Genomic DNA, 26,161 nt, shown 5'->3' with positions numbered 1-26,161 from the left:
AAAAATCTATTTTAGTTTCTCAAAATAGCAACATGCCAGCAGTGCGCCTCAGAACGCCTTCCTTTTTAGACCAGAACGCCTATGGGCGCACAAATGAGCGCTAATGCATTTGATATTTAAACAGCGTAGCCCAACGCCTCAAAACGACTCTTGCGCCAAGCTGAATCTACCAAACAAGTATTGTGCCACATCTTGGGTGTATGATAGGGCCCTCGGGGTGTAATCAATGTGTCCTGGCTAAATTTCCATCGATCAGCCTTTACTCATCTTTGCGTCCCAATCATCCCCATCCACCGAATCGGCTCTATCACTGTCTCTCCACTGCACCAACAGCTAGTGTGTGGTGAGTGCACTGGCACCGTTGTCCTGTGGTTGAAGTCGCATCATCCAAGTGAATGCTGCACACTGGTGGTGGTGTGGTGTGGAGCATTCCCTCATGATTGCGAAGTGCCTTGGGTGTATGGCCATACACGATAAATGTGTTATATAAATACATATTACTTAACAGTATTACTTAATAAATATGCAAATTTGTGCAATTCAAAGGTTTCATGTTGTCAATACACACTAATTGGTTGTAAACATTACATCTATTTAATTTTCCTGTCTGAAATTTTCACACAATAATAATAAAATAGTCAGTCAAAAGGCTTTCAATGACAACATAGAATGTTAGACAGGGACTCAGTATATAGCCCCTTTAAAACTGTTGTGTTATAAAGCACTATTTGCATGCATTTTCTTAATTTGCAATGCATTTGAGCTCTCTCAGCCATGATTTAAACATCATTTAACCTCTTAAGGCCCAAGCTGTTTTTTTACATCCATTTTTTTTTATCTCTCTTTGCTATTTGGGCTTATTGGAACCTAATTAAAATAAAACCTAAGTATCATCTTTTGATATGATGTACTTTTAGAGAAAAATTATGTTCATATAAGTGGCCTCGTGGTCCAAATTTTCATAAAACACTTTTTCCTGATTGTTTTTAATGCATTTATAACACATAGATGGGCAATTCTTCAACTGCGGGCACTTTTATGTCCTTTGATCATATATACAAAAATATATATCATTTTGTTCAAATTCCTCTTTCTTTGTCAAACTAACAATAAAACCTACTTTACAAAAATGTACTACCTTTCTATTATGTAGTTTTCATATTATACAACCTCCTTTTAGGTGTCAAAATCACTGTTTTCACCTTGTTTTAAACTTCAACAATGAACATAACATTTTAAAATATTTATCTGGTATCTGTTAATGTATCTTATTTAAGCACTAGTGAAATGATTTTAATATTTTATAGTTATTAATGTGAGACTATTATCAATATTGATTTTTGTACAAAATATAGCTGTCGCACAGTATCAGTGTCATTTCCACCACAACACTGTAATGTAACTTTTTAAAAAGTTTGTGTGAGAATATTTTGGTGGTTTCTTTGAAAATGAATCGTGCCATCTGAGAACATGTTCAAGATGGAGGGAATTTGAATTTTTATCAACAACACTTAAGGAAAAATCAAGGTAAATATTGCTTGATAAGGAAATACATTCATTCTACGTCATTTCCAAACATGTTGTACTTTTAAAGATATTTTTAAAAACCAAACAAGATTAAGGTAAATAAGAGTGTTTTGTATATATAAAAGGTTAGTATTACTTCAAAGCTAATCGGTGAAGCTGTCATTTCCACCACTGTCATTTCCATCACAACACACATTTTAAAAAATATATTTTTAAAGTTCTCATCACACATTAAAAGTGTATTCACAATGTATAAATTCTCTATTTAATGTACAAATTCAGTTCATTTATTTTCTAATAATCTCTTAACCAAATTAATATTACATTTTAGAGAGTGACAGGTGGACAATTCAGCATACAGCTAACTTATTTCATTGACAAATGTATAATTATTGTAAATATTGTAGAAAAATTGGTTAAACTAGATACTAAAATGATCTTAGGCAATGTTTGACTGCCATAATTTCATTTTGAAATAAGCTGTATATTGAGATGTGGTGGAATTGACATTTGTTCAGTTTACGATGGTAAAAATGTTTCTTTCCTTACAGATCTTAAAACTAGACAAACTGTTTAAACTTATGAGGCTGTTACATTCATTTTGAACAAGTTTTTTTTTTTTTTGTCAACTTTCATAAGGCTAGAAGTGCCCGTAGTTGAAGAATGGCCCACATATTTTTTCAACATGTTTTGGCTGTCAGAGAGTAAAAATAATTTTTTTTTTGCCCATTTTGGACAGTTAAACATAGTGTTTGGGACATTTCATATGCTGCAAAACAGTTGCAGGATGACGCTGTATGTCTGTAACAAAATATAAAACATTCAAAGTATTTTAAATAGACACTTCAATGTGCTGTACGCGTATGTGGCCTAGGAGGATAAGTTGCAAAGAACTAGTCACAAATTTTGTCATCATTTTTCTGCGACATAAGCAGCTTCTTCCAAATCACAATTACAAAAGTAAGTAAATAAAAACGCTGTTTGACGGCAAATAAATATTGTTACTTCACATTTGGAGCTGCTTGTAATGATGAAAGCTCACTTATAATGAAACCCCTTTTCCCCTCTCACAGTCTCACCTGGCTGTCCTGGCAGGTTCACAGAAGTTTGGCTGTGCTTTTCAAAGGCAGTGGGGTGAAACCTTTCGACCTGGAGTTTCGCAGACTCTATGCCATTTCAAAACCAGTTCCTGGCTTTTCCTCAAACTCGTCAAATCCCGGCGATCTCAACTTTCCATCTGAGAAACTCCAGATCCCCATGTGCCCAACAGGACTTGCTGGAAACACTGCTGACCACACACAACAGAAATCTTGTAAGCCCAGAACCCAGAGTTTCCCAACACCACCTGTCCTGGCCAGACAAAACAGCTATCCGAGCTTCACCACTGGACAACAGAGATCTCAATGGCTTTCATGGAGGAACACGATTCAACATCCCGTTACTTCTCAGTCACCGCTCTTTAAAGATTATAATGCCAGAAGCCAAACTTGGCGTCCAATACAGGGCATTCACATCAACAGATGTGCACCTGCAGCTCCACATTGGTGTTAGAGCCGTTTATTTAACCCTTGTGTATTGGTCAAATTGACTACCTTTTCATTATGTTCGTGGCTGTTTTTGCCCCAATGACTTCCGTTATAATGACATTTTTTGACTGCAAAACCATGACACCAAATAATGATGCACTTTTGATAGTAGGTGGTTTTCCCTGTTGGGAAGAGGTAAAACCTTTAATTCGTACTGTTGATCATCAGTTCGCACCATTAACCATTTAGATATAGGCCTGAGCAAAAAAGTTTCCGACATTTATATGGAGTTTTATATGGAGTAAAACAACAAATTATAGTGTGTGCATATATATATATATATATATATATATATATATATATACTTACTATGTTTACTATGTTCACTATGTTCTAAGAGTTGAGCTGCTCAAACACAAACATATCAAGGTAAGTGCGCCAAGATCTCTCTCTCTCAAACAGATACACATATACATAAACTATACTCCATTCATTTATTTTTTCATTCGTTTTCTTTTCGGCTTAGTCCCTTTGTTAATCTGGGGTCGCCACAGCGGAATGAACCACCAACTAATCCAGCACATGTTTTTAGGCAGCGAATGCCCTTCCAGCTGCAACACTATATTCCATATAACCATATAATTTTAGACCAAAAACTAAGCTTTTTTTGTAATGTGATTTGTAGAGATCAACAGTAAACAATACATGTCACCTCTTCGCAACAGGGAAAACCACCAACAATCAAGAATGCATGATTATATGGTGTCATACACTTGCAATCAAAAAATGTCTTTATTATGGAAGTCAAAGGGGCAAAACAGCCACAAACCTAATGAAAGGGTAGTAAATTTCCCAGTGTACAGTTGAATTTTTTTTTTTTTACTTTTCAAAGTACTTTCCTAAAATATGTGTCAAAATAAGATGTCACCAAAAATCATTCAATTTGCTGAAACAAAGAGAAAATTGTGGCCAAAATAAGACTCCAAATCAACCCAGAGGGGATGAAAACATCCCAAACAGCACACGAGGGTTAATATAATGTAAAATTATCACTCGCAAAGAACCAAAAGTGAATCAAAAAAGCCACAGAGATGAATATATAAAACAGTGTTACTACCAGTTGGCTGGTAACTTTTATTTATATATATATATATATATATATATATATATATATATATATATATATATATATATATATATATATATATATATATATATATATTTATATATATATATATATTTATATATTTATATATATATATATATATATATATATATATATATATATATATATATATATATATATATATTAATATATATATATATATATATATATATATATATATATATATATATATATATATATATATATATATATATATATATATATATATATATATTAATATATATATATATATATATTAATAATGCCTGAGCATGCATATGATTTAATTGTGATTGTCAAATTGCAGTCAGTGGCGCAAAAAGGGGGTATGCAGTATATGCGGCGCATAGGGGCGCCACACATGGGGGGGCGCCATTGTGCCAAAACTATTTTTCAATTTTTTCTTATAATTATATATTTTTAATACATATAAATGCATATTTTGATTAAAAATATTTATCCTGCATTTTAAATAAATATACAATTGTATTTTATTGAATAAAAAAAATTATACCACCCCTCCCTCTTCTTTGACCATTTGATTGATCCGTTGCTCGGTTACAGTCACATGTTCAAAATGGAGAGAAGAGTAAAGAGACGTGGAGAGCGAAATAGAAAACAAAAAGAGAACAAACAATGCCTTAAAATGAAAAGTGCCATGACAAATTGGATAATAAGGGATTGGTAAGCTTAACCCACACTATTATTACCATACGTTTAATCAACTTCTAATGTTTTTGGGAGCGACGGGCAGCCATATCATTAATTATTCATTATCGCCACTCAGTCACTGCATGCAAGGGCTTTTACTTAAAATAAATGCAGGCGAGGTGGTTTTGTCAGGCAGGGGGACAGTGACGCACCTAACTGCGTCCGAAATCGCATATTTGCATCCTGTATAGTATGCGAAAAACACTATAATTCTATAGGCTAAAGCCATGATGATGATGAGCTGGTGTAAAGTTAACTTTATGGTAAACGCTTTTGATAGTAGTAGATTTATGGACCGTCAACTTCAAAAGAGAACATTTTTTATTTACTGCATTTAAATATTGATTACAGTTACTATAGTTATTTACAAAAGAGCAAAAATGAATTTAGTTTGATCCTCTGTTTTGTTTGATAACAGAGGTGTGAATCTGACTTTAAGAATGCAATGAAAACATTTGTTTTGTTTATGCTAATTTAAGATAATATTACTTGTGTTTCAAATAAAACATGTTTACATATTATTGTGTATTTGTCTATTTACACACCTGAATCTTAAAGTATGCGCTTTCATTCATCTTCAAATCGCGTGTATAGAAGCCGTCTTTATCACTATGGGGTGCGTCCGTCACTCAGTACCGTTATACTGATTCAGAGGCTGCATAAGGGCGGCAATAGACGCATAAAGCTTTACTGGAAAGGACGTGAACGCTGCCGTTTTTACATTAATTTTAACGTGCTGTCAATCCAAAATAATGTGAAAGCTTAATTCTCTTAAACAGTTCTTGCATCACATTTGAGATCGGCTCTGTGCAGCTGCTACTTTCACTTTTCATAGAGACATTACAAAGGCAGAAGATATACGGGAAAATACCAAGTGTGCCGCAAGCCTACGTTTGAGTGAAGGTTTCGGCCGTTAGATCGCCCCCTGGGGGCTGGCTGCAGTACAAGTCATAAAGCCCGCCTCCTCCGTGTTAATGAAGGAGACTTGAGCCCAAATAAAAAAAAATATTACACTTGCAATAAAATGTCCCGAAAGATAGTTCTGGTCGATTAAGGCACTGGTTATTGTGCTGAAATAGGTGCAGATCTTCATTTTTGTAAACAGTTTGTTTTTAGCAGTAATTTAATGCTGGGCGTGTCATCGTGATTGACAGCTGAGATTGACAGTTTCTCAAAGCGCAGCGTCTGAGCTTCGGCAGGAGACTGAAGTAGACTGAAATGTTATTATTCGATTTCTGTGTTATTTTACCATGACAAAATGAGTTCAGCAGTAAACTATAGTTTCTGACATACATGATCCTGGTGGAACACTGTTTATTCGCTAAGTTCAGGGCTTTTTTCGGGCTTTATTAGTTTGCTGATACACGCCTGGCCACCCAGATAGCAAAACACAGTTCCGGCTAGATTCTCGCCTGCCGGAGACTTATCTCTTAGAGCTCAGACTGACTAACGTTACCTCTGCTGGACCTACTCCGGATGCCTGGACTCACTGCCCGATTCCAGTCCGAGTCAATCGAGCCAGATGCGGCGGCCGAGCGAGCAGGCGCTGCCGCATACGAGCCGGAATCAGCCCGCGACGCCGCGAGTAAGTTATGCGCTGCGGCCTGGAGCTGGTGCGATTGAATATATAAAACCCTCATATTTGTTAACGTTATTACATCCATTTGTGTTGATATGACAGCAAACGCATGCTGAGAAGTTCGGGGGGCGTGGTTGATTTTACATAAAGCGTTTGATTGGAAGCTCGACTCTGCTCATTTTCGCGGCTCCTCCTCTGGCTCCATCAGACAGTCCTTCTGCGCATGTCTGGCTCCAATTTCAGCAGTCTTTTGCGACAGTTTGTGCCCGTCAAGCAGGCGTTTTGCCCTCAAGGCGTTCAATGGGAAAAAGGGCTGTCGCGTCGTCCATATTTTTTACAGTCATTGGAAAATACACACACGGAAGAGCGGATAGAATGATAAAATATGGTAGATTTAATTTGGCAAAAACGAGAGGGTTTATAGGTATGAATTGCATACGTTGGCACACACATTTTAATTCATAATAATTGAAAACAATAACATGCAGTCACACATCCGTGTGTAAAGTTCATGTAAAAGTTTTATCAAAATAAACTGTCAAATCATACTTACAGTTGAGCTCAAAAGGTATGAGTAATCTGAAAATTTTTCTTTATTATTACTAATTAATTATTTTGCAAAAATAAGAGGGATTACACAAAATGTATGTTTAAAAGTAGGCTACAACCATAAATATTAGGGCCAGACAGAATCTGCAAACATTTTTTGCTATTTCTGATAAGAATTACAGGCAGAAAATACTACTTAACCAACTGTATTGTAAATAAATCATATGAACATTTTAATATTACTATTATTATATCACAATAATATTAGTGAAATTAATTTAAATACTGAGTAAATATAAATATACACAAATTTACACAAGTAAATACATAGACTCAATGATGGGCTAAAAATCTGTAGAAAACTGCAGATGTCTGCGCATGTAGACTCCGTGTGAGCCTACTGAATATATTTTAGACAAAATAGAAAATAATACTTGGATTAAAAAATTCCCTTATATAAATTTTAGATACCTAATTATAATGATTCTTAACCCTGTTAAAACTGACACGAACAAATAGTCAGAATATCCTCATTTTTTGGAACTGTCATGTTTATTAATCCCATCAAGATCCATTTTTATACCATATACATATTTTTTATAAATTTAGTATGTATCATATTGATACATCAGGCCTTTTGGTAACTTTTTTTGCTTAAAACTAGTTCAATTTAGTTCCCAAAAAGTTTGCCTATAACATTTTGATCAAATAAAACTTTTCAGGCAGTTTGTCTCTATTTTTTTAACTAAACATTGTACAGTCTTTTTTATTTCACTTTGTAAAAGGTGTGATAGCAATTTATTGTTCATGTGAAGACAGACCTTACACCTCTCACATATGCATGTGAGAAGTTATTGCATTTTTAAGTTCTTTTGCCCTTTACGACTTCCATATTTATCATTTTGTTTGGACAAATGTACAAAAAGAACAAAAACAAGACATGTCAAGGTGTTATAATCATTTGGTGAGGAAAATGGAATTAAGAAGAAATTTGGGAAGGGATGAGATGTAATTCTTTGTGACTTAACATGCTTAATGTAATTATACTTTTACTACTTCATACTATTTCAGTTGCGTTCAGAACTTCGACATGTTGATTAGGAAATTAATATGGGGGGGGGGGGGGGGGCAAAACTTGAACTCGCATACATCTGAGTAAATGTGCAGTTGCGCCCCTGCCTACAATACAAAGTTACTTGTTAAATTAAGATGGAAAATTATTTTAAGTTATTTAATTAGCTTGTTTATGAAGACTGCAGAGTGCTGCATGACAAAAATAGACTGAATAATCCCCCCCCCCCCCATTCTTTGTGTAATATTTGTAACATAAAGATAGACTTAAGTAATTATGGTTCGTTTTAATCTAGAAAACCTTTATTTAATCAAATTAGTTACATTCTGAATTGTATTCTTACTGTAATAACTTTAAATTAGCGAAAAGTTTCCAGCCCAAAAGCTTGGGAGCAATTCAATGAGAACGGCCATTTTGAAAAGGTCAAAAAAAGCTCTTCCACTGCCTGCAGTGTCATGAAAATCCACAAGAGGGCAAAATACAGGCATCAAACTATACAACAGGGTTTCAAGCAAAAGAATGATCAGGATGATATTATACAGATCTTATAAACTTGTGTATTAAATATGATTCGTGCTGCTTTATAGGGTAAAGAAGGTCACATTAACCACATACACTCGCGGAAGACGACGTGTTGCCTGGCAACAGCAGAACGCGTTCTAACGGTTCTACAGGGTCTGCTGACGCGCGTAAACTCAGCTTCAGTAATCTGCAAGAACAAGAAATGAAGGTTGATTGTAAAAGTTGCTCTCGGTCGATAAACACATCGAGCAAAACAGTTGAGCGATTTCAGACGATGTCTACAAGACCTTTCAAGTTTCTAGCAGGAATGGAAAGTTGTAAGACCTTGACGGGTAAGTCCAGACACTAAGAACACGTGTGTTTCATATTTGCCTGTTTTATATTATTAAATGTTTGATACTAAAACTCTATTTTTACACTCTAGAAATACTTATTTTGGACTCATACTTACGACCATGCAATATTACACTGCTAAAAATCCATTTGACGGTCTTTTTACAAATGAAAACAGCTTTAAACCGTTTGTGTGTATATTCAGCTGTGTTTGTTTAGCCGAAATATGGCGATCATTACTCCATAACCTGACGGTACTCAGAGGTGTTTTCAGAGAATCCTGAATATAAATGCAGATTCAGTGTTTTAGCAAACAACATCAGTCAGTTTAATACAAAAACACCAGAGTAAAATGCAGATAACAATACTTGAGTCAAAGTCAAACTCTTCCTAACGAATATATAATGATTTATAATGTATAATGGTGAAAATGTTCATTTTAATACACGGGCAGCTATACCATACTAATAATGAATGATAATTTAATTGTGCAAACGAGCAAAACTGTGACTCAGTCAAGACCCAGGTCTTATGTTGGCAACAGCCAAACACATGACAAATACAGGCCCGGAGTCAGTCTGGTGAAAGAGCTGGTTCTTTATTTTTACCAAAATGTAGACCTTTTTGCAGTTTTTTGCCTTATTCATGAGGCTTAAATATTGCATTTTAGTGACATTTTAAGCTGGATTAGCTTGTCGGATGGTCATCATAACCACATCTTTCAATTAACCAAAATATTTCCTAAAGATTTAGAATGATCGGCTTGGTTCAATGGGTTATTTTCACAATTTATGATGATGTAACAGTCAAAATAGGACAGTTGAGCTCATGTATAGGACACCCCCACCCTGCCCCCGGCTACAGGCATGAAATATGACAAAGAAACACAAAAACATGAGAATATTATGTTCATTTTTCATTAAGATTATAAACAGACTTGCTACAATACATTTATTTAAAAAAACACTTGATAATGTTTGATATTTATAATAAGCATTGCTAAGAACTTTGACAATTTAAAAGGGGATTTTCCCAATGTTTGGATTTTGAACTCTCAGATTTTCAATTGAAATCTGGTTGAATTAATGACATAAAAAATCAGGATTTAGGTTAAGAGTTTATTGTTCGTTGTGTTGTAATCCACATTAGGAGAAAGAAGAGGAATGAAGCGGAAAGCGGATAATGATTTTCAGAGTGTTTCTGGTGAAGGCAAACCGTATGCTCTGAGGAAACGCATCAAACTTTCAGAGATGGAGAACACAAGAGACACAGAGATGACCAGCTATGAGGAGAAAACCAGTTCAGGTGTGTCCTGCCACAGATCAACACTTCAGATCATCTACCTTGTATTTGTACATTGTAAAAGTTTATGTTTGTTGTGTTGTAATCCACATTAGGAGGAAGAGGAGAGAAACGGAAAGCGGATGATGATTTTCAGAGAGTTTCTGGTGGAGGTAAATCATACGCTCTGCGGAAACGCATCAAAGTTTCAGAGATGGAGAACACAAGAGACACAGAGATGACCAGTTTTCAGGAGAAAACCAGCTCAGGTGTGTTTCCTGCCACAGATCAACACTTCTACAGCTTCATCACCATAATGTGTTACCACTTAAACTTCTGAAACATGAAGCAGCAAGGTTCATACGGTCATGGAAACCTGGAAAAGTCATGGAATTTTGTCATGGCATTTTCCAGGCCTGGAAAGGTTTTGGAAAAGTCATGGAAATTACATTTACATTTAGTCATTATTATTATTATATTTATTATTATTATTATTATTGCTCCATATTTTAAGTGACCTTCTATTGGTCTCACTCAATCACCTGATGTGATTTCGCAGGTAAGAACTTGAGCTTTCGTATGCAGTGAAATGCGAAACACGTGCTTGCATTTCTGGTCTGCTGTATTCGCATGCCTATGAATGGAAGTCTATGGAGAGAAAAGTGCAGCGTGACCGCAGCTTTACAATAGAAGTAGTTTTACCTACTATTACTTGTTTAACAGACTATTAAGATGATCTCAAATTAGTTTGACATATGTCTGTATATTGGAATAAGGTTTAGTTGTTTTTGCCTATTTTCTTGGCCAAAAACACGCTCTCGCATTATTAGTGCTGTGTAAGCATCATCTATTTTACATATTTATTAAAATAAATTGAAACTATTGTGTGTTTTATGATATTCTGTAATAAATGTAAACATTTTTTATGGTTTACCACAAATATGTAGACATTACATAAAACATTAGGTCATGAAAATTGACTTTAAAGTCCTGGAAAACTCATGGAATTTGTACGAACCGTGAAGCAGCATGCAAAGTATTGACTCAGTTAGCTGGTAAATCCAGTGAGCATGGGGATATTTTGGCAAATATGCAAAAATACATTGTCTGGATCAAAGTGATTGATTTATCTATTATGCCCAAAATTATTCAATTATTATGTTATGATCAAGTTTCATGAAGTTAAGCACTTTCTACTGTAAACATGTCAGAACTCAATTGTTGATTTGAACTTAATTTGGCCACTTTAAAGGTGATTTTCTCAATCTTTATTTTATTTGAGATCGCAACAGAAATCTGGAATGAAGATATGACAATAAATAAACATGACGATTAATTGAAGAGTTTATTGTTCATTGTGTTGTCATCCACATTAGGAGGAAGAGGAGAGAAGCGGAAAGCAGATGATGCTTTTCAGAGTGTTTCTGGTGGAGGCAAACCATCTGCCCACCAAAAACGCATTAAAGTTACAGAGCTGGAGAACACAAGAGAAGACGCCGACACAGAGGCGTCCAGCTCAGGTCAGTCCACTCTTTATGACTGGAAAATGCTGGAAAACTATTAGCACTGCTGTCATTTGTTAAATCTCAGAGTAAAATAAACAGCAATTAATGAAAGAACTGATTATTAATAGTTAATTATTGACTGTAATCCACATCAGGAGGAAGAGGAGTGAAGAGGAAAGCGGATGATGATTTGCAGAGTGTTTCTGACAGAGTCAAACCATACGCTCTGCGAAAACGCATCAAAGCTGCAGAGACGTCCAGCGATGAGAACAGCCGCTCAGGTCAGTCTCCCGTCACTCTTCTACAGTTGTATGAGCATATATATGTCAGCTTAAAGGCACAGTGCACGACGACACAAAGCAGCAGAGCTTTTATTATGCCACAGTCCAGCGCGTCTGGTTCTTCAGCTCGTGATCACGTGTGCTGTTTTATCAGACTAAATACATGTTGGGCTTCTGTTATAATGCTGCTCTGTGCTGTCAAATAAAACACAAACATATTAAAACCTCGCTAGACAATCAGAGCAGAAATAGAGGATGTGTGACGTCATTAGCATGAACACACGCCCTGGCTGTGTCTAAAATCACACACTTCCATACTAAATAGTACATTAAGACAGTATGTGAGCCGAGTAGTATGTCTGACCTCACAGTATTTGAAAAACAGCATGTAAGAAATACCCGGATGACCTACTACAACTGGAGAGATTATGAAGTGCGCATCCAGTGGACGCTACACTATCCCATAATGCACCGCGAGAGAATTCCTGAATGGGACTGAATTCATGAATCACTCTTCTAGTGGTTTTTGGAGATTTTAATGGAAAAAGTCTCACATAATGCACCTTTAAAACTGTGAACGATGCAGTTTTGTGCAAAGTGTTTCTCAGTAGTGCTTCATGACAAAACATCTGGAAACTATTAGCACTGCTGCCATTTGAACAGATCCCCAAATACAATAAATGCCAATTAATGAAAGAACGGCTCATTAATAATGCATTATTGACTGTAATCCACAGAAGTTCCAAGAGGACTGAAGAGAAAGGCTGGATGTCTAGATCAGGACAGCAGAAGTCTGGACACAGTTGCTGCCAAACGAGTGAAAACAGCAGCAGAAGACAGCAGCTCAGGTCAGTGTGCATTATGAGGCTGTAGAGGCGCTATATTGACATATATGATAATATCCCGATATTTTAAAGAAAATCCTCATTCATGATTTGATCCAAGCTCTTTTGTGATGTTTTTATTTTCATTTTCATTATCTGTACATTTGTTTTGAGTTATTATTGTGAATATAGTTTGAGTTATATCAGTCATGTGACTTAAAACTATGAATGTGCGCTCTGATCCGCTAATTCAGTCAATTAATTTAGCTTACTTTTTATTGATCTTTTATCCTTTTACATGTGATTTTCTCAATATTTAGATGTTTGAATCCTCAGATTCCTGATTTTCTGGAATGAAGATATGACAATAAAAGACATGATGGTTTTCATTTAAGAGTCTATTGTTTGTTGTGTTGTCATCCACATTAGGAGGAAGAGGAGTGAAGCGGAAAGCGGATGATGATTTTCAGAGTGTTTCTGGTGAAGGCAAACCGTACGCTCTGAGGAAACGCATCAAAGCTGCAGAGCTGGAGAACACAAGAGACGACACCGACACAGAGGCGTCCAGCTCAGGTCAGTTCTCTCTTTATGACTGGAAAATGCTGGAAAACTATTAGCACTGCTGCAAATTTTGAGCAATAATAATGCTGTCAATAATGATTGATGGATGAGTAAAGTATTATCATGGAGTCTGAAGCAGAGTAAGGCTAAAAGCAGTGAAGTGAAATCTGAGAAATGCTGAAGCAGTTGCTGATGAGAGACGAGTGAAGCGGCAGCAGAGCTTTTATTATGCCACAGTTATTCTCATGATCGCTGATGATTTCTCTGCATTTGAGCATTTTTCATGATATTTGGCAGAATATAAGTACAGGATTCAGCAGAGTATATACTACTGTTAATAAATATAAAAGTCTTACATGATGTGCCTTTTATGACAGAGTAAAACGTCTAATAATACTAATAATGCGTAATACTAATAATGAAAAAACGGCTCATTAATAATTAATTATTGACTGTAATCCACATCAGCTCCAAGAGGACAGAAGAGAAAGGCTGAATGTCTTGATCAGGACAGCAGAAATCAGGACACTGTGGCTGCCAAACAAATGAAAACAGCAGAGATCCAACATGGCGGCAGCAGCGGCGGGAAAACTGCAGCTGAAAACAGCAGCCCAGCTGAAAACAGCAGCCCAGCTGAAAACAGCAGCTCAGCTGAAAACAGCAGCTCAGCTGAAAACAGCAGCCCAGCTGAAAACAGCAGCCCAGCTGAAAACAGCAGCCCAGCTGAAAACAGCAGCCCAGCTGGAAACAGCAGCTCAGGTCTGTCTTCTGTCATAATGATTTCTGTCTAATCTGCAGTCGGGTTTTGGATTTTTTTTTTTTTATAGTTTTACAGAAATATCTCAGGATTAGAGCAGAACACTCACAGAAATAATGTCATAAATGTGATTTACTTTTCTCCAGGATCTATACTTGACAAATATGTGCTTGGAGAGAAGCTGGGACAGGGAAACGGTGGCACTGTCTATCTGGCTACACGGAAATCTGACGGCCAGAAGGTAACGGTCACTTCAACTCTGCAGTGGTCTTTGTGTGTGTGTGTGTGTGTGTGTGTGTGTGTTTTATGCAGGTCAGATCAGACATCTCTCTGGCTTAAATAAGTTTTGACTTTATGCTTTCTTTGCAGGTTGCCATAAAAGTTGTGAATAAGGACTTTTACGGATACTTGTACACTATGGTAAGTATGCATACTCTACTGAAAATATATGAAGAGAACAGATGACCTCCATGTTTAGTCATTTTGAGATGTCGTGTGTTTTTATTTACACGCTTTATGGAAATGGCTGAAACTGCACGTGTTTAGTCATTTCCAGAAATCTTGTTTGTACTGAGAATATTACAGAGTTTCTGGAAATGTCTAGAACTGGGGGTTATCTGTTTCTGCAGATGAACTGTGGAGCACAAAACCAGTCATAATGTCCAGAAACTGAGATTTGCGTATCATCTGAGAGATCAATAAAGAGGCTTTTTGATAATGTTTGCTTTGTTAGAACAATATTGATGGAGATGCGGCTGTTTGACAATCTGGAACATGAAGAAAATCTGAATATTGGGAAAATCTGCTTTAAAGTTAATAACTTAAACTACATTTCACATTTCCATGTAAACTCCTTCTCCTCAGTCTCTTTATTAATCTGGGGTCGCCACAGCGGAATGATCCACCAAATTATCCAGCATATGTTTTACAAAGTGGATGCCCTTCCAGCTGCAGCCATCACTGGGAAACACCCATACACACTCATACACACACATAAATACACGACAGACAATTTAGCTTACCCAATTCACCTGTACCGCATGTCTTTTGGACTTTGGGAGAAACCAGAGCACCCAGAGGAAACCCACGCGAATGCAGGGAGAACATGCAAACTCCACACAGAAACGCCAACTGACCCAGCCGGGGGTCGAACCCGCGACCTTTTTACTGTGAGGTGATTGTTCTACCCACTGCCCCACATCAGATCAATAAGAAATGCACAAATTATATATTGAAACCAAATCTTTACGTAATTAAAGTCCAGGGTCCCCGCGGGTCCTTTAAAAAGTCTTGAAACGTCTTAAATAAAATTTCTGATTTTTTTGATTTGTAATTTTCCATAAGGAGGTCTTAAATTTCATGTGGGATCTTAAGTTTCATGTCTGACTCATCATTTTTATTAGATTTTTTCAACCGCAATTTGACCAGCGCAACATTTGGGGGCAGCACTTCGTGGGTGCAACCTGCATCATTCTATAGGTGACATACGAGTAAGTGATTGATGAAAGCGTTGTGTTGTTGGTTCGCCACCTCAGCATTTTGCGAAATCGCAAGCGTGGGCAAATGTTTGTTTGATGACAATTGGTTGGAGGACGAAAAGTATCAGGGGTGGCTGAAAAAAACAGCCAGAAATCATGAAGGGAAGTGTGCTTTATGTTAAAAGACGATAAAACTGGGGACAATGTGCCATAAAGCGCTCTATTCACACATGAAAGCAGAGAAGCACAAGAAGTATGTCACAGGCAAGTAGTTTGCCCATAAGTATGTTCTCATCGAGCACTTCGACCTCTCAGCCTTTCACAAGGCCGTCCACTTCAAGCAATGCCTTCAGCAGCTTTGCGAATGTAGCTGCACTTTAAGGCCGAAATACTGTGGGTGTTTCAAACCGTAAGCTGCCACCACTCATACACCTCATATGAGAACATGCACTTAGTTTTTCAAGCAATGTTCCCTGAGAGTGTGCGAGTACGTTCACATGTGGAAGGGATAAAACAGCATATTTAGCATGATTTGGTGTTGCCCCATACCTAAAGAAGGAACTAATTTAACAGGCAAACAAGGACGCTTTCATCATAATGTTCGCTGAGTCTATGAACACTGCAACAAAAACTAAACAGTTGGTCTTGCACGTCAGACATTGGTCAACTGATGAAACCGGCACCCCATTGTCAGGGTTTTAAGGTCAATCAGCACTTGGTATAAAAGTTTTCGCATCCCTTTGACCTGTCTTGAGCGTGGCTCTGGTGAGTTTTGCTAATGCTTCACCACATCATTCTGTGTAGTCACACTGAACATTTTCCTGTTGTGTTTTTTGTTTAGGTAAAGTCTTTAATTTTCCTCATAGTGGATTTAAAAAGGTCTTAAAAGTTATTAAATTTCCTGTTAAATATGTGCAGATACCCTGAAGTCATCATTTTGAGTTTTCCCCAAAATATATCTGCGTGACAAAAGACTGGTTTAGTTGTCCAGGGTCACATGTAGTGTTGAATTTGAGGTAATATGTGAAAATAGCTCTGTTTCCATCCACCTGTTTCATGCGCATTTAGGATTATCACATAAACAAAGCTTTATGAAAACGCCAAGATGCACATACATGTTCTCATGCACATAATTGACTAAGAGAAAATTTGATTCCAGAGGAAATAATGTGCAAAAACTAGTTTAGAAGCATTTTTACCAAATAAATTCCAGCATGCACTTTAAAACAGTAATGTGATTGTGTTATAAGACATGATGATATAAATGTGTTTGAGGGTTTGTGCGTCAGTACTGTTGGTTTGCAGCTTTCCATTGTTGCAGATCTGAAATGTTGTTCTGCTGATTGTAAAAGGCCTCAGCCCTCTAGTATCATTTTCTAGTATCAGGCCTTCTTCTACTATCATTCCCTCCAGAATAGTCTTGAGCATCTGTCTGTGCTCCCGTCTCACGTCTCCAAAAGCCACCGCATTCACCGTGTTCATTTCGTTTGGTCTTCTTAAGCGAAACTCATTTCTCTGACTAATATTTGCCGCCAGTTTGTAAGGCAGTGATGATTTTGTTCTCTTTGACTCATTGATGGAAACGCTGCTTTATTCGTGAATCTTTATTTGATATTCCAGTGTTGCGCATAAATGTAATCTGCATCTTTGGATGGAAACACAGCTAGTGACACATTATAATGTCATTTATATATTTGACACTCACATCTAACCTTTTCCTGACTTGATTTTTCTCTAGAATGGACATACTATCCCGGAAGCATATCATATGATGGTCCTCAAGGAACCTCCGCTCTGCCCGCACATCATTGAGCTGTACGAGTACGCCATGGAGGGAAGGAATAACTACCTGGTCATGGAGTACGCGTCCTCGTACATAACCTTGGATGAATTCATCAGGAAGAACAATGGCCTCCTGAGTGAGAGTGTTGCGCGGCAGCTGATCATGCAGCTCATTATCGCAACACAGCGCTGCCTTGAGCATGGCATAGAACATGCGTCCATATATAAAGACAACGTCCTGGTCAATCCAAAGACCCTGCAGCTCAAGCTGATTGATTTTGGCGACAGTTATTATACTGAAAAAGGCCACTGGAGATCCCCCTATCTTGGTGAGTTGCCTTTTTAGTGCTGCTTATTAAAGGTTAAGTTCACACAAAGATGAAAATAGTTTTAGTAATGAATATCTCTCATGTCGTCCTGAACATCTGAGACCCCTGAACACAAATGAAGATATTTAAGATGAAATCTGAGAGCTCTATAGACAGCAAGGGTCTATAAAAGGACCCTAAAGCATCCTCAAAACAGACCGTATGCCTTTAGTGGTTCAATCAGAGCATTATCAGACTCTGAGAATACTTTTATTTCCACATAAAGCTAAAATAACGACTTTATTGAACAGGTTCTCATCCTCAGTGTCAGTATATTGCGCACATTCAGGACAGCTTTGAGGCTTTCACGCATGTTGCTCTCAGTTGTACTGCTGATGTATTATCTCGGATGCGCCTGTGCTTTCTTCCAATCAGAGGAGAACATCAGCGGTGTACGCCACTACACAGAGCTCTTCTGAGTGTGCGCAATATACTGACACTGAGGACAAGAAACTGTTCAATAAAGTCATGATTTTCAGTTAAACTACTGAAGGCAAATATTGTCAGAGAGCTCTCGTGTTTCTTCTAAAACATCTTCATTTGTGTTCAGAAGCTGAGCGTGGGTCTCAGGGGTTTAGGACGACGTGAGGCTGAGTAATTAATAACAATTACTTTTTTGGGTGAACTGACCCTTAATCTGTAATCTCCTGTGTATGTATGGCGATGTCAAGAGGGCAAAGATATTGTAATTACTAACATGAAAATCTCTACCTTGCAGGAGTAACGAGATACCGTCTACAGGAGGGGGAACCCTACAGATCCATTCGTTTTGCTGTTGATTCACATGTCATGGCTGTTTTACTAATGCTGTCCTATATGGTCAATGGATATTTTCCTTACTCCAGATATAAACGTCCACGATTTCACCCCAGATTGTCGGCAGGTGAGAAAACAGCACTACACATGGTGCAGCTCATGGGCGTCGCTAGGCCTCTTATTTTCACTCAGCCCCCCTAAAGGTTTTGGGATTAACTCATGAATGGTCCACAGCTAAATTATCGCCTCAGTCCCCTTTCAATTTCATATGAAAACGGCAGCAGACTTCAGCTCCTCCGTTTTTAACTTATTTCTCATTTAATCAGCAAAGCCGTTCCGAGTGAGAGCAGAAGCTGTGTGTTTATCGGTAGACTGGTATAATATCAGCATGTTTGCAGTTCTTTGCTGTAGAAACTCTTGTATCACTTGTACCCCAATCGGGTTTCCCATCTACTATTTCCTCAGCGCTCCTCTCATCATCACAGCTGTTTCCTCCAGCGAACATGTAACTCTTAACCAACATTTCACTATGTTATTTCAAAATGAACTCTGAATATAAAACACATGACGGTGCATGTGGCATTAACTACAGCACACCTTCATGCACAGAAGCGCTCAGTGAATGCACTCATTTTACCTGCACATCATGTGACATCATCGGACTCAAATTAATTTCTGACTTATATTATGATTATGAAACATGTAAATTAGCCTGTACTATTTTTATATGTTTATTTTTAGGCCATTGTGAATGAGAAAAGTAAAATGTACTGGAGTATAGAAAGTGGTTTGTACCACAGTAAACAGGTGTGTTGAGCCGATTTCACTCATCCAGAACTCAAATGGCTCTGCCTGCCTATGAAATACAGTGGAATACTGCTAGTTTAGTATACAACCCTGCCATATTAGTCTATCTTCATGTGTATTCATTTTAAATTATTACTTAAAATGTGTTTATCAGGCCAATATGTATAACAGTTGGACAGGAAACAGCTGGACATCATGTCTGTAAATTAAAGCTGTCAGACTAGATGCACAATTTATTGTCTTTTTTACTATAATTTTCCATAAAATTCATAAATAACATTATTTATTTTAAAAACAAATAAATGCACAATTAAAAAGCAATTTTCATACAAGTACTGTATAGTCAGTAGACTGCCGCATGCTAAAGGATTTTAAATGCAGAGGCAAAAGCACACAGTAATGCAATGATAATCCCACTTATTACATGGTCATTTTTCAAATTAAAGTAGTATTGCAGCACAATATTTGACTAAATCTCCGTCTGATATGACTCGTCGTGTGTTTGATTTTATAGCTCATAGTAACATGTGTTAGCTACATCATCTCGTATTTGCGAGTTGGTTGATCCCCATTGGCTCCAGATGAAGCACACGTCCAATGAAAGCTTCAGCGATGGTCACCGAGTTGGTTACTGCTAATGTTTGAGTGTGGCGCATTCATCTGGAACTGTGCTAATAACTGACTGAAACTAACTGTGTATTTAATGATTTTATTGGACGACGTCCAGCCAATCAGAATCAAGAATTTCACCAGACCATTAAATAAATCTCTGTGTTGTGTCATCATCAAGAGCATCCATGACTAACATGTTCTCTCTTTACTATTTCTGCAGAATGCAAGGATCTTCTTCGGTGGATATTCAGTTACCACCCTCGAACAGGACCTGTTTTAGAGGAGATTATAGAGCACAAGTGGTTCAGCATGACGTAGAGCCCATCAGCAGCAGGAAACAGGTTTTCATAATTCCATTTACGTCAGATTGTTTTGCTGTTTTCTGCTTCTGCTTCCCAAATTCTGCACTTCCTCCTGCGAGTGTTGCAGTCAGAGCTGCATGTAAATGAGGGCCGGTTGAAGCGTCCCTATTGGTCCACCAGCTCTAGACCGACAGCTCCTCCTTTAGCCTATCAGGCGAGGAAGGAAGCTGATGTCAGTCTAATGGCGGCCGATGCGCACAGGCGACGCCGGAGATTGAGTGTTAGCGCTAATCCTCAGCTGGGGTAGAATGTGTCTGCGGCAGGACAGCATTAATCGTTTGAAATAAGTAAAGGAAAGCAGGTTCATTCACGTTTAGACAGGACGTAGTGTTTTATATGAACTGGGTTAGCACCGATTGTAGAGTAAATATTCATATTAAGGGGAAATAGTCACAGATTAATAAATGAAACTGCTGGAAAGGGAGATTTATTAGCATACTGGTGTGGTTTATTTATCTAGCTGTAGGATTAATAGTAAACGGTAAAGTCTGTGTATTATTACTGTAGTGCGTCAATACTTTATAAAGACAGGAAGCCTGGTTTAGACAGTGCTCGTAGCTCTAACGGGACTTTAGGCAGGTTTAAGTGAGATAAGCGCATATAACAGGGGCGTCGTGGGCCGGTTTTGAAGGCATTTTCTCTTATACAGAGATAGGTAAGGGTGGTGTAGATGGCGCTGACGGGGCAGGATTATATGGGCCGATACGCTAGATATAAGAGCCTCCTGCCACAGACAGATTTTAGCCCAGCTGTGGATTTGTCAGATCTGATGAGGATTATTTCTAGTGCTGCTGCTCTCATCTTTCTGCTTTTTTCTTCTTTCACTTGTTCTCCAAGCGAGCGCTGGATTTCTGCAGATTAGCTTTAACATAAACCAGCAGCTCAAATAGTTTAATTTTAACCGCAGGGTTTGGTAAATAACAGCATTTTAGTCAAGACTGGGGGATTTAGATAGTGTTTATGGACACAAGTGTAGTTTAGAGTTGGACTTTGTAATAGATTTATTGATATTATTAAGCTTATTGATAATGTTGTGGAAATCCTGTGCTCGTTTGTAGAAATTCATTGGTCCTCATTGATGAAACATTAGTAAATATCGGAGTAAGTTAGTGATAGATAAAGGGTGGATAGATAATCGGGTTCGTTAGTGAATTATCATCAGTCAGGGTTAGGGTTTAGAGTTAGACATATAGAAAATAGAGGAATAATTATCTTTCATTAATGAGGCCAAATCTCAGCTCTTTCTTTCTTTTTCAGCTTTTTCTGCTTTCCCAGTTCCTCTAAACATTTTATTTTGGGATTAGAGTGTTTGTTAGGGTAAGGGTTGGGTTAGGCCTTTATTTTGAAGGGTTAGGGTGTTCTTAGGGTAAGGGTTGGGTTAGGGTGTTTGTTAGGGTTAGGGTAAGGGTTGGGTTAGGCCTTTATTTTGAAGGAAGGGTTAGGGCTGGGGTGTTTGTTAGGGTAAGGTTGGGTCAGGTTAGGGTTTGGTTAGGATTAGGTTTGGGTTAGGCTTTTGTTTTTAGGGTTAGTTATTCATTGTTTTGCTTTATGTCTGGTTTCTTTAGTTTCTCCTGTCTGTCCTCTTCTCCATCTCTGTTGTGTGAGCACTGCACAGATTGTTATTTAAGAGCGATTGTTAATTATTATACACTTCTCTGTCCTCGCCTGTGGGGATTGGTCGCCATTAGAGTGACGTCAGCTTCCCTCCTCGCCTGATTGGCTGGAGGAGGAGCAGTTAATCTAGAGCTAATGGACCAATGGGGATGCTTCAGCCGGCCCTCATTTGCATGCAGCTCTGACTGCGACACTCGCTGGAGGAAGTGCACAATGTGGGAAACAGAAGCGGAAAACAGCATCATGTCAGAAAACAATGGAAGTATGAACTCCTGATGATGTTATTTTGTCACTGACCACATGTGTGCTGCTCTTTCTATGATTTCTGTGAAATTGAGACTATGACCCCTATGGAGTGTGTTGAAGCTGTTTTCTGTTGATCAAACTGTAAACTATTGTCTTCAATAAACTGTATCTCTGACTCCTGCTCTTTGTTCATCACACCACAGACCTAAGCTTTGCTCTCATCATGTGCTGCAGATGATGTGACAATAAAAGTGATTTGATACAAAACGATACGTCAAATATGTTTTTATAACTGCAGACTCAATTTAGCCTTCATATAACAACATCATGTAATGTTTAAAGCTCATTGCCTTGCCATTTGTAGGATAATATGACACACTCCCCACATCATTCTTTAAAACGGTGTTCAACTGTCTAGAAATGGATCTCCTACTAGTGGTAAATGCTTCACTTCTCTCAGGGACTTTTCCAAACATACCTATAACTGCAAAGAGCATCCTTGATATCACCCTACTGAACAACTACAGGCCCATCTCAAATCTCCCTTTCATTGGTAAAATCATCGAAAAAAAGCTGTTTTTAACCAGGTTAACGTTCTTAAGGTGCAAGGGGTGTTTAGACAGTGTTCAATCTGGTTTCAAAGCACATCACAGTACAGTGAGCGCTCTTATAAGGATAATTGATAATTGTTTATAATTGTTCATTTTGGTGACGCATCATTTATTATTGCAGAAACCTAAAAACAGCTCATTCCTGTATCCCTTCAGACTGCCAGGAGAGCACCATGATCATAACTTTAATAATAATAATAATAATAGTAACTGACATGATTTGTACATTCTCTGCTGAAGCTCCAGCTGCAGTGAGGACAGAAAATACAGTAAGGCATCATTCATTCAAAGCGTTCAGAAATGATGAAGAAAAAACTGTACTGTATACAAAAAAACCCAACTAAATATGGCACGGCTTCAGTGCTGGAGACGCTTCTGGTCCCACAGAAAGATCCAGAACACAGTCAGTTCTTCAGTTTGAGGAAGACCATGATTTACTGTCCATTAAAGCACCGCTGACGATGAAGAAGACATCAGGCTCCGTCTCAAATCCTCCAGTTCACCACACTTGACCAGCAGCTGACGCACAGATGAAGTGTTTGTCTTGTTTTCCACAAATAACATGATGTACAGTTGAGTCGGAATTATTCGCTCGGCTGTGAGTTTTCTTTGTCTAATATTTCCTAAATGATGTTGAACAGATTCAGGAAATGTTCACAGTATGTCTGATAATATTTGTTCTTCTGGAGAAAATCTTATTTGTTTTATTTCGACTAGAATAAAAGCAGTTCTTAATTGTTTTGAAGCCATTTTAAGGTCAATATTATTAGCCCCCTTAAGCAATATTAGTTTTGGATTGTCTCCAGGACAAACTTTTATTATTAGAAATGTGCAGAAAAAATCTCTCCAACAAACCGAAATTGGGGGAATAAATATTCACACGGGCTAATAATTCTGACTTTAGCTGTCTGTGTGCGTGTTTGAGTGTACTGACAAAAATGGTTCATTAAATTTATAATAAAAATGTAAAGTAAGTGGTTGTAAACAATTTATATTGGCCGGAAATGAACAAATTAAATGCAGTAATATTCAACTTAATATGTTTGTTTATATATATATATATATATTGTAAGAGCCATTATGTTTGTTGTAATGCTGTTTTTGACCACTGGGTGGAGTGTGGGTTTGGAGGAGTATATAGGTAGACAAAGACTTAGAACAACAGGTGTGTAATTAGAGGGAAGCACAACATTTTTTGAGCGTGTTTGAAAGAGCTTTATGGAGGCATTCAATGTGATTTTATGAGCATTTATATACCAGACTGTAAGTGGAAATTGAGCCATAAGAACTGTCTGTGCAAAAAATAAATCTGATAAGCAGTATTTAGAGGATGATTCGTTTGTTGAGCTCTCACGCATCAGAAACAACCCTACAACATCTCAAGTGACAAAATGGTCATTTGTGTCACTACATTTGTCAAAAAATGGCTTCTTTGTGGATCATCATGCATCATTTTTGGACTTTCTTGAGGATCAGCCGTGATGAACTGCATGAATGAAACAAAGGTATGTGTAGCGCTACTTAATGAATGACTTTGTGTGCACACAATAGCGTAAATCCAATGCATTGGTTGCTTAAGTTTTAAAGTTTGCTAAGGAGGCAAACGATTTCAACTGTGAATATGAGTTTAATGAATTGTGATGATGATGGTGCGGCTACCTGTGAACAGACAAAGACTATTGTGCCATTTGAGAAGGTTGAAATAGAGCATGTGAGGGAAAAGCGGCTCATTAAGCTCACTCCTAAGGCTTTATTGGAAAAATTGGAAACTCTGCAAAAGACAAGAAAGTTTAAACTAAGCAAGGCAAAGAACTTAATGGTTATTATAAAGGATTTTATGTCCAACCGAGAATATGAAAAGGAGGTGCAGTGTTCCTTAGAGAAATTCATCAAATTGAGAGACGAAACAAAGGAAATGCACAATTCGGTGATGGTTCTTTTGCCCAGTGAAGAAAAGGAAAAACAACAAACATGGTTCAATGGAAAGATGTTGATTTGCGATGAGTTTGTAAATGATGTTGAGAAATGGTTGAGCGCTGAATCATCATGTTCTGGTGTTGATGAAAGGGTATGTCAAGAAGATGTTAATCCAGATGATAGCATTTCCAACATCTCCTCATGTAAATCCAGTAAATCGTCCAGTAAGAAAAGTTCAAGCAGTGTACGTAGTGGGAGATCTTCTGCTGCTTCAGCACGAATCATGGCAGAGGCAGAGAAAGCTGCATTAATGGCTCGTGCAGCTGCTTTGGAGGTACAACAAGAAAAGCTGAGACATAGACAAGAACAGCTGGATATTGATGCAGAGATTGCAGCCGCTACTGCAAAAATTGCTGTTTTAAATAATCAGTCTCCCAAAACCTGCACTGATGATATGAATGCATATTGTGATAAAGGAACTGTTACTCTCAACCCTCATGCAGAGGCATATGTGCCAATAGAAGTCCCCCTGTAAGAAAGCTCAAGGAACGTGATTCAGCAAATTCACAGTGTGCCACAAATTGATCCTCATTTCACGTCACAAATGCAATCCTCAAGTGTAATGCAGAACAGTGATGGAATAATAACTTCGAACCTTTGTAATATCTTGCAAAAACAAAATGAGATTACCACCCTGCTTGTACAACAACAACAATCCAGCACACTGCCTCAAAGAGATATTCCTGTGTTTGATGGCAATCCTCTGCAATATAAAACTTTTATGAGAGCATTTGAGCATGGAATAGAAGACAAAACCAAAAATAGTAGAGATTGTTTATACTTTCTGGAACAATATACACAAGGTCAGCCAAGGGAGATTGTGCGCAGTTGTCAGCATATGGATGCACAAAGAGGGTATGTGCAAGCTAAAGCATTGTTAAAGGAACATTACGGCAATGAATTCAAAATAGCTTCTGCATATGTAGAAAAGGTTTTGGCATGGCCTTCAATAAAATCTGAGGATGTAAATTCATTGCAGAGTTATGCTCTCTTTTTGCGTGGATGCTGCAATGTAATGGAAGAAATTGACTATATGGAGGAGCTAGAGATGCCAAGCAATTTGAAAACCATCATGATGAAGTTGCCTTACAAATTAAGGGAAAATTGGAGAACTGTTGCATGTGAGTTAATGGAAAGACGCAAGCAGAGAGCACGGTTTAAAGATATTGTGATATTTGTTGAACGTCAAGTCAAAATGTCATCAGATCCCTTGTTTGGTGATATCCAGAATACCTAGCCTGTGCAACAGAAATTCCAACCTAAGACTAAAGTTAGAAACAGTTTTGCAACAACGGTTGTCACCAAAAATAAAAGTCATTCATCTTTAAGTAGTGCACATGTTGCCCTCACAACAT

At 37.6% G+C, this 26,161-nt stretch overlaps 2 protein-coding genes across 9 annotated transcripts in view; both read left to right on the top strand.

The window, feature by feature from the left end:
• The window catches only part of fam83a (family with sequence similarity 83 member A), a 16,539-nt gene extending 12,421 nt beyond the window's left edge, over positions 1–4,118 (top strand). The window contains exon 4 of the mRNA XM_001340240.9: positions 2,601–4,118. Within this exon, the coding sequence (XP_001340276.3) occupies positions 2,601–3,078 (478 nt within the window). The 3' untranslated portion in view covers positions 3,079–4,118. The remainder of the gene's footprint in view (positions 1–2,600) is intronic.
• Positions 4,119–4,778: 660 nt separating this feature from the next.
• LOC108179511 (uncharacterized) lies at positions 4,779–22,391 on the top strand. Of its 8 annotated transcripts, none has more exons than XR_012392516.1 (14): positions 4,779–4,902; positions 10,134–10,289; positions 10,382–10,534; positions 11,642–11,785; positions 11,926–12,051; positions 12,789–12,899; positions 13,305–13,448; positions 13,905–14,195; positions 14,340–14,434; positions 14,563–14,613; positions 17,410–17,782; positions 18,540–18,704; positions 20,217–20,491; positions 22,058–22,391. XR_012392516.1 is itself a non-coding variant. In XM_073926717.1 (14 exons), the coding sequence occupies exons 1-13, from the start codon at positions 8,854–8,856 to the stop codon at positions 20,312–20,314; spliced, it is 2,037 nt and encodes a 678-aa protein (XP_073782818.1). In that variant the 5' UTR covers positions 8,610–8,853; the 3' UTR covers positions 20,315–20,337; positions 22,047–22,391. The 8 variants fall into 8 exon arrangements, 4 of the variants coding, with proteins under 4 accessions (XP_073782819.1, XP_073782818.1, XP_068070340.1 ...); XR_012392513.1 differs by lacking the exon at positions 4,779–4,902 and adding an exon at positions 8,610–8,983 and having other exon boundaries at positions 20,217–21,675; positions 21,753–22,391; XM_073926717.1 differs by lacking the exon at positions 4,779–4,902 and adding an exon at positions 8,610–8,983 and having other exon boundaries at positions 20,217–20,337; positions 22,047–22,391.
• Positions 22,392–26,161: the final 3,770 nt, after the last annotated feature.

Source organism: Danio rerio, chromosome 16 (genome assembly GCF_049306965.1).
Source record: "Danio rerio strain Tuebingen ecotype United States chromosome 16, GRCz12tu, whole genome shotgun sequence".
In the NCBI taxonomy this organism is placed as follows: Eukaryota; Metazoa; Chordata; class Actinopteri; order Cypriniformes; family Danionidae; genus Danio; species Danio rerio.
The sequence above is the reverse complement of the archived record's forward strand: the minus strand, read 5'-3'. Positions and strand labels throughout refer to the sequence as shown.

What these genes read in the sequence shown, in the direction of transcription:
- LOC108179511 (XM_073926717.1), top strand. Translation starts at nt 8,854, where the DNA reads ATGAAGGTTGATTGTAAAAGTTGCTCTCGGTCGATAAACACATCGAGC. An exon ending in CACAGAGGCGTCCAGCTCAG is followed by an intron (nt 11,786 to 11,925) that starts GTCAGTCCACTC and finishes AATCCACATCAG; the next exon opens with GAGGAAGAGGAGTGAAGAGG. An exon ending in CTGGAGATCCCCCTATCTTG is followed by an intron (nt 17,783 to 18,539) that starts GTGAGTTGCCTT and finishes TCTACCTTGCAG; the next exon opens with GAGTAACGAGATACCGTCTA.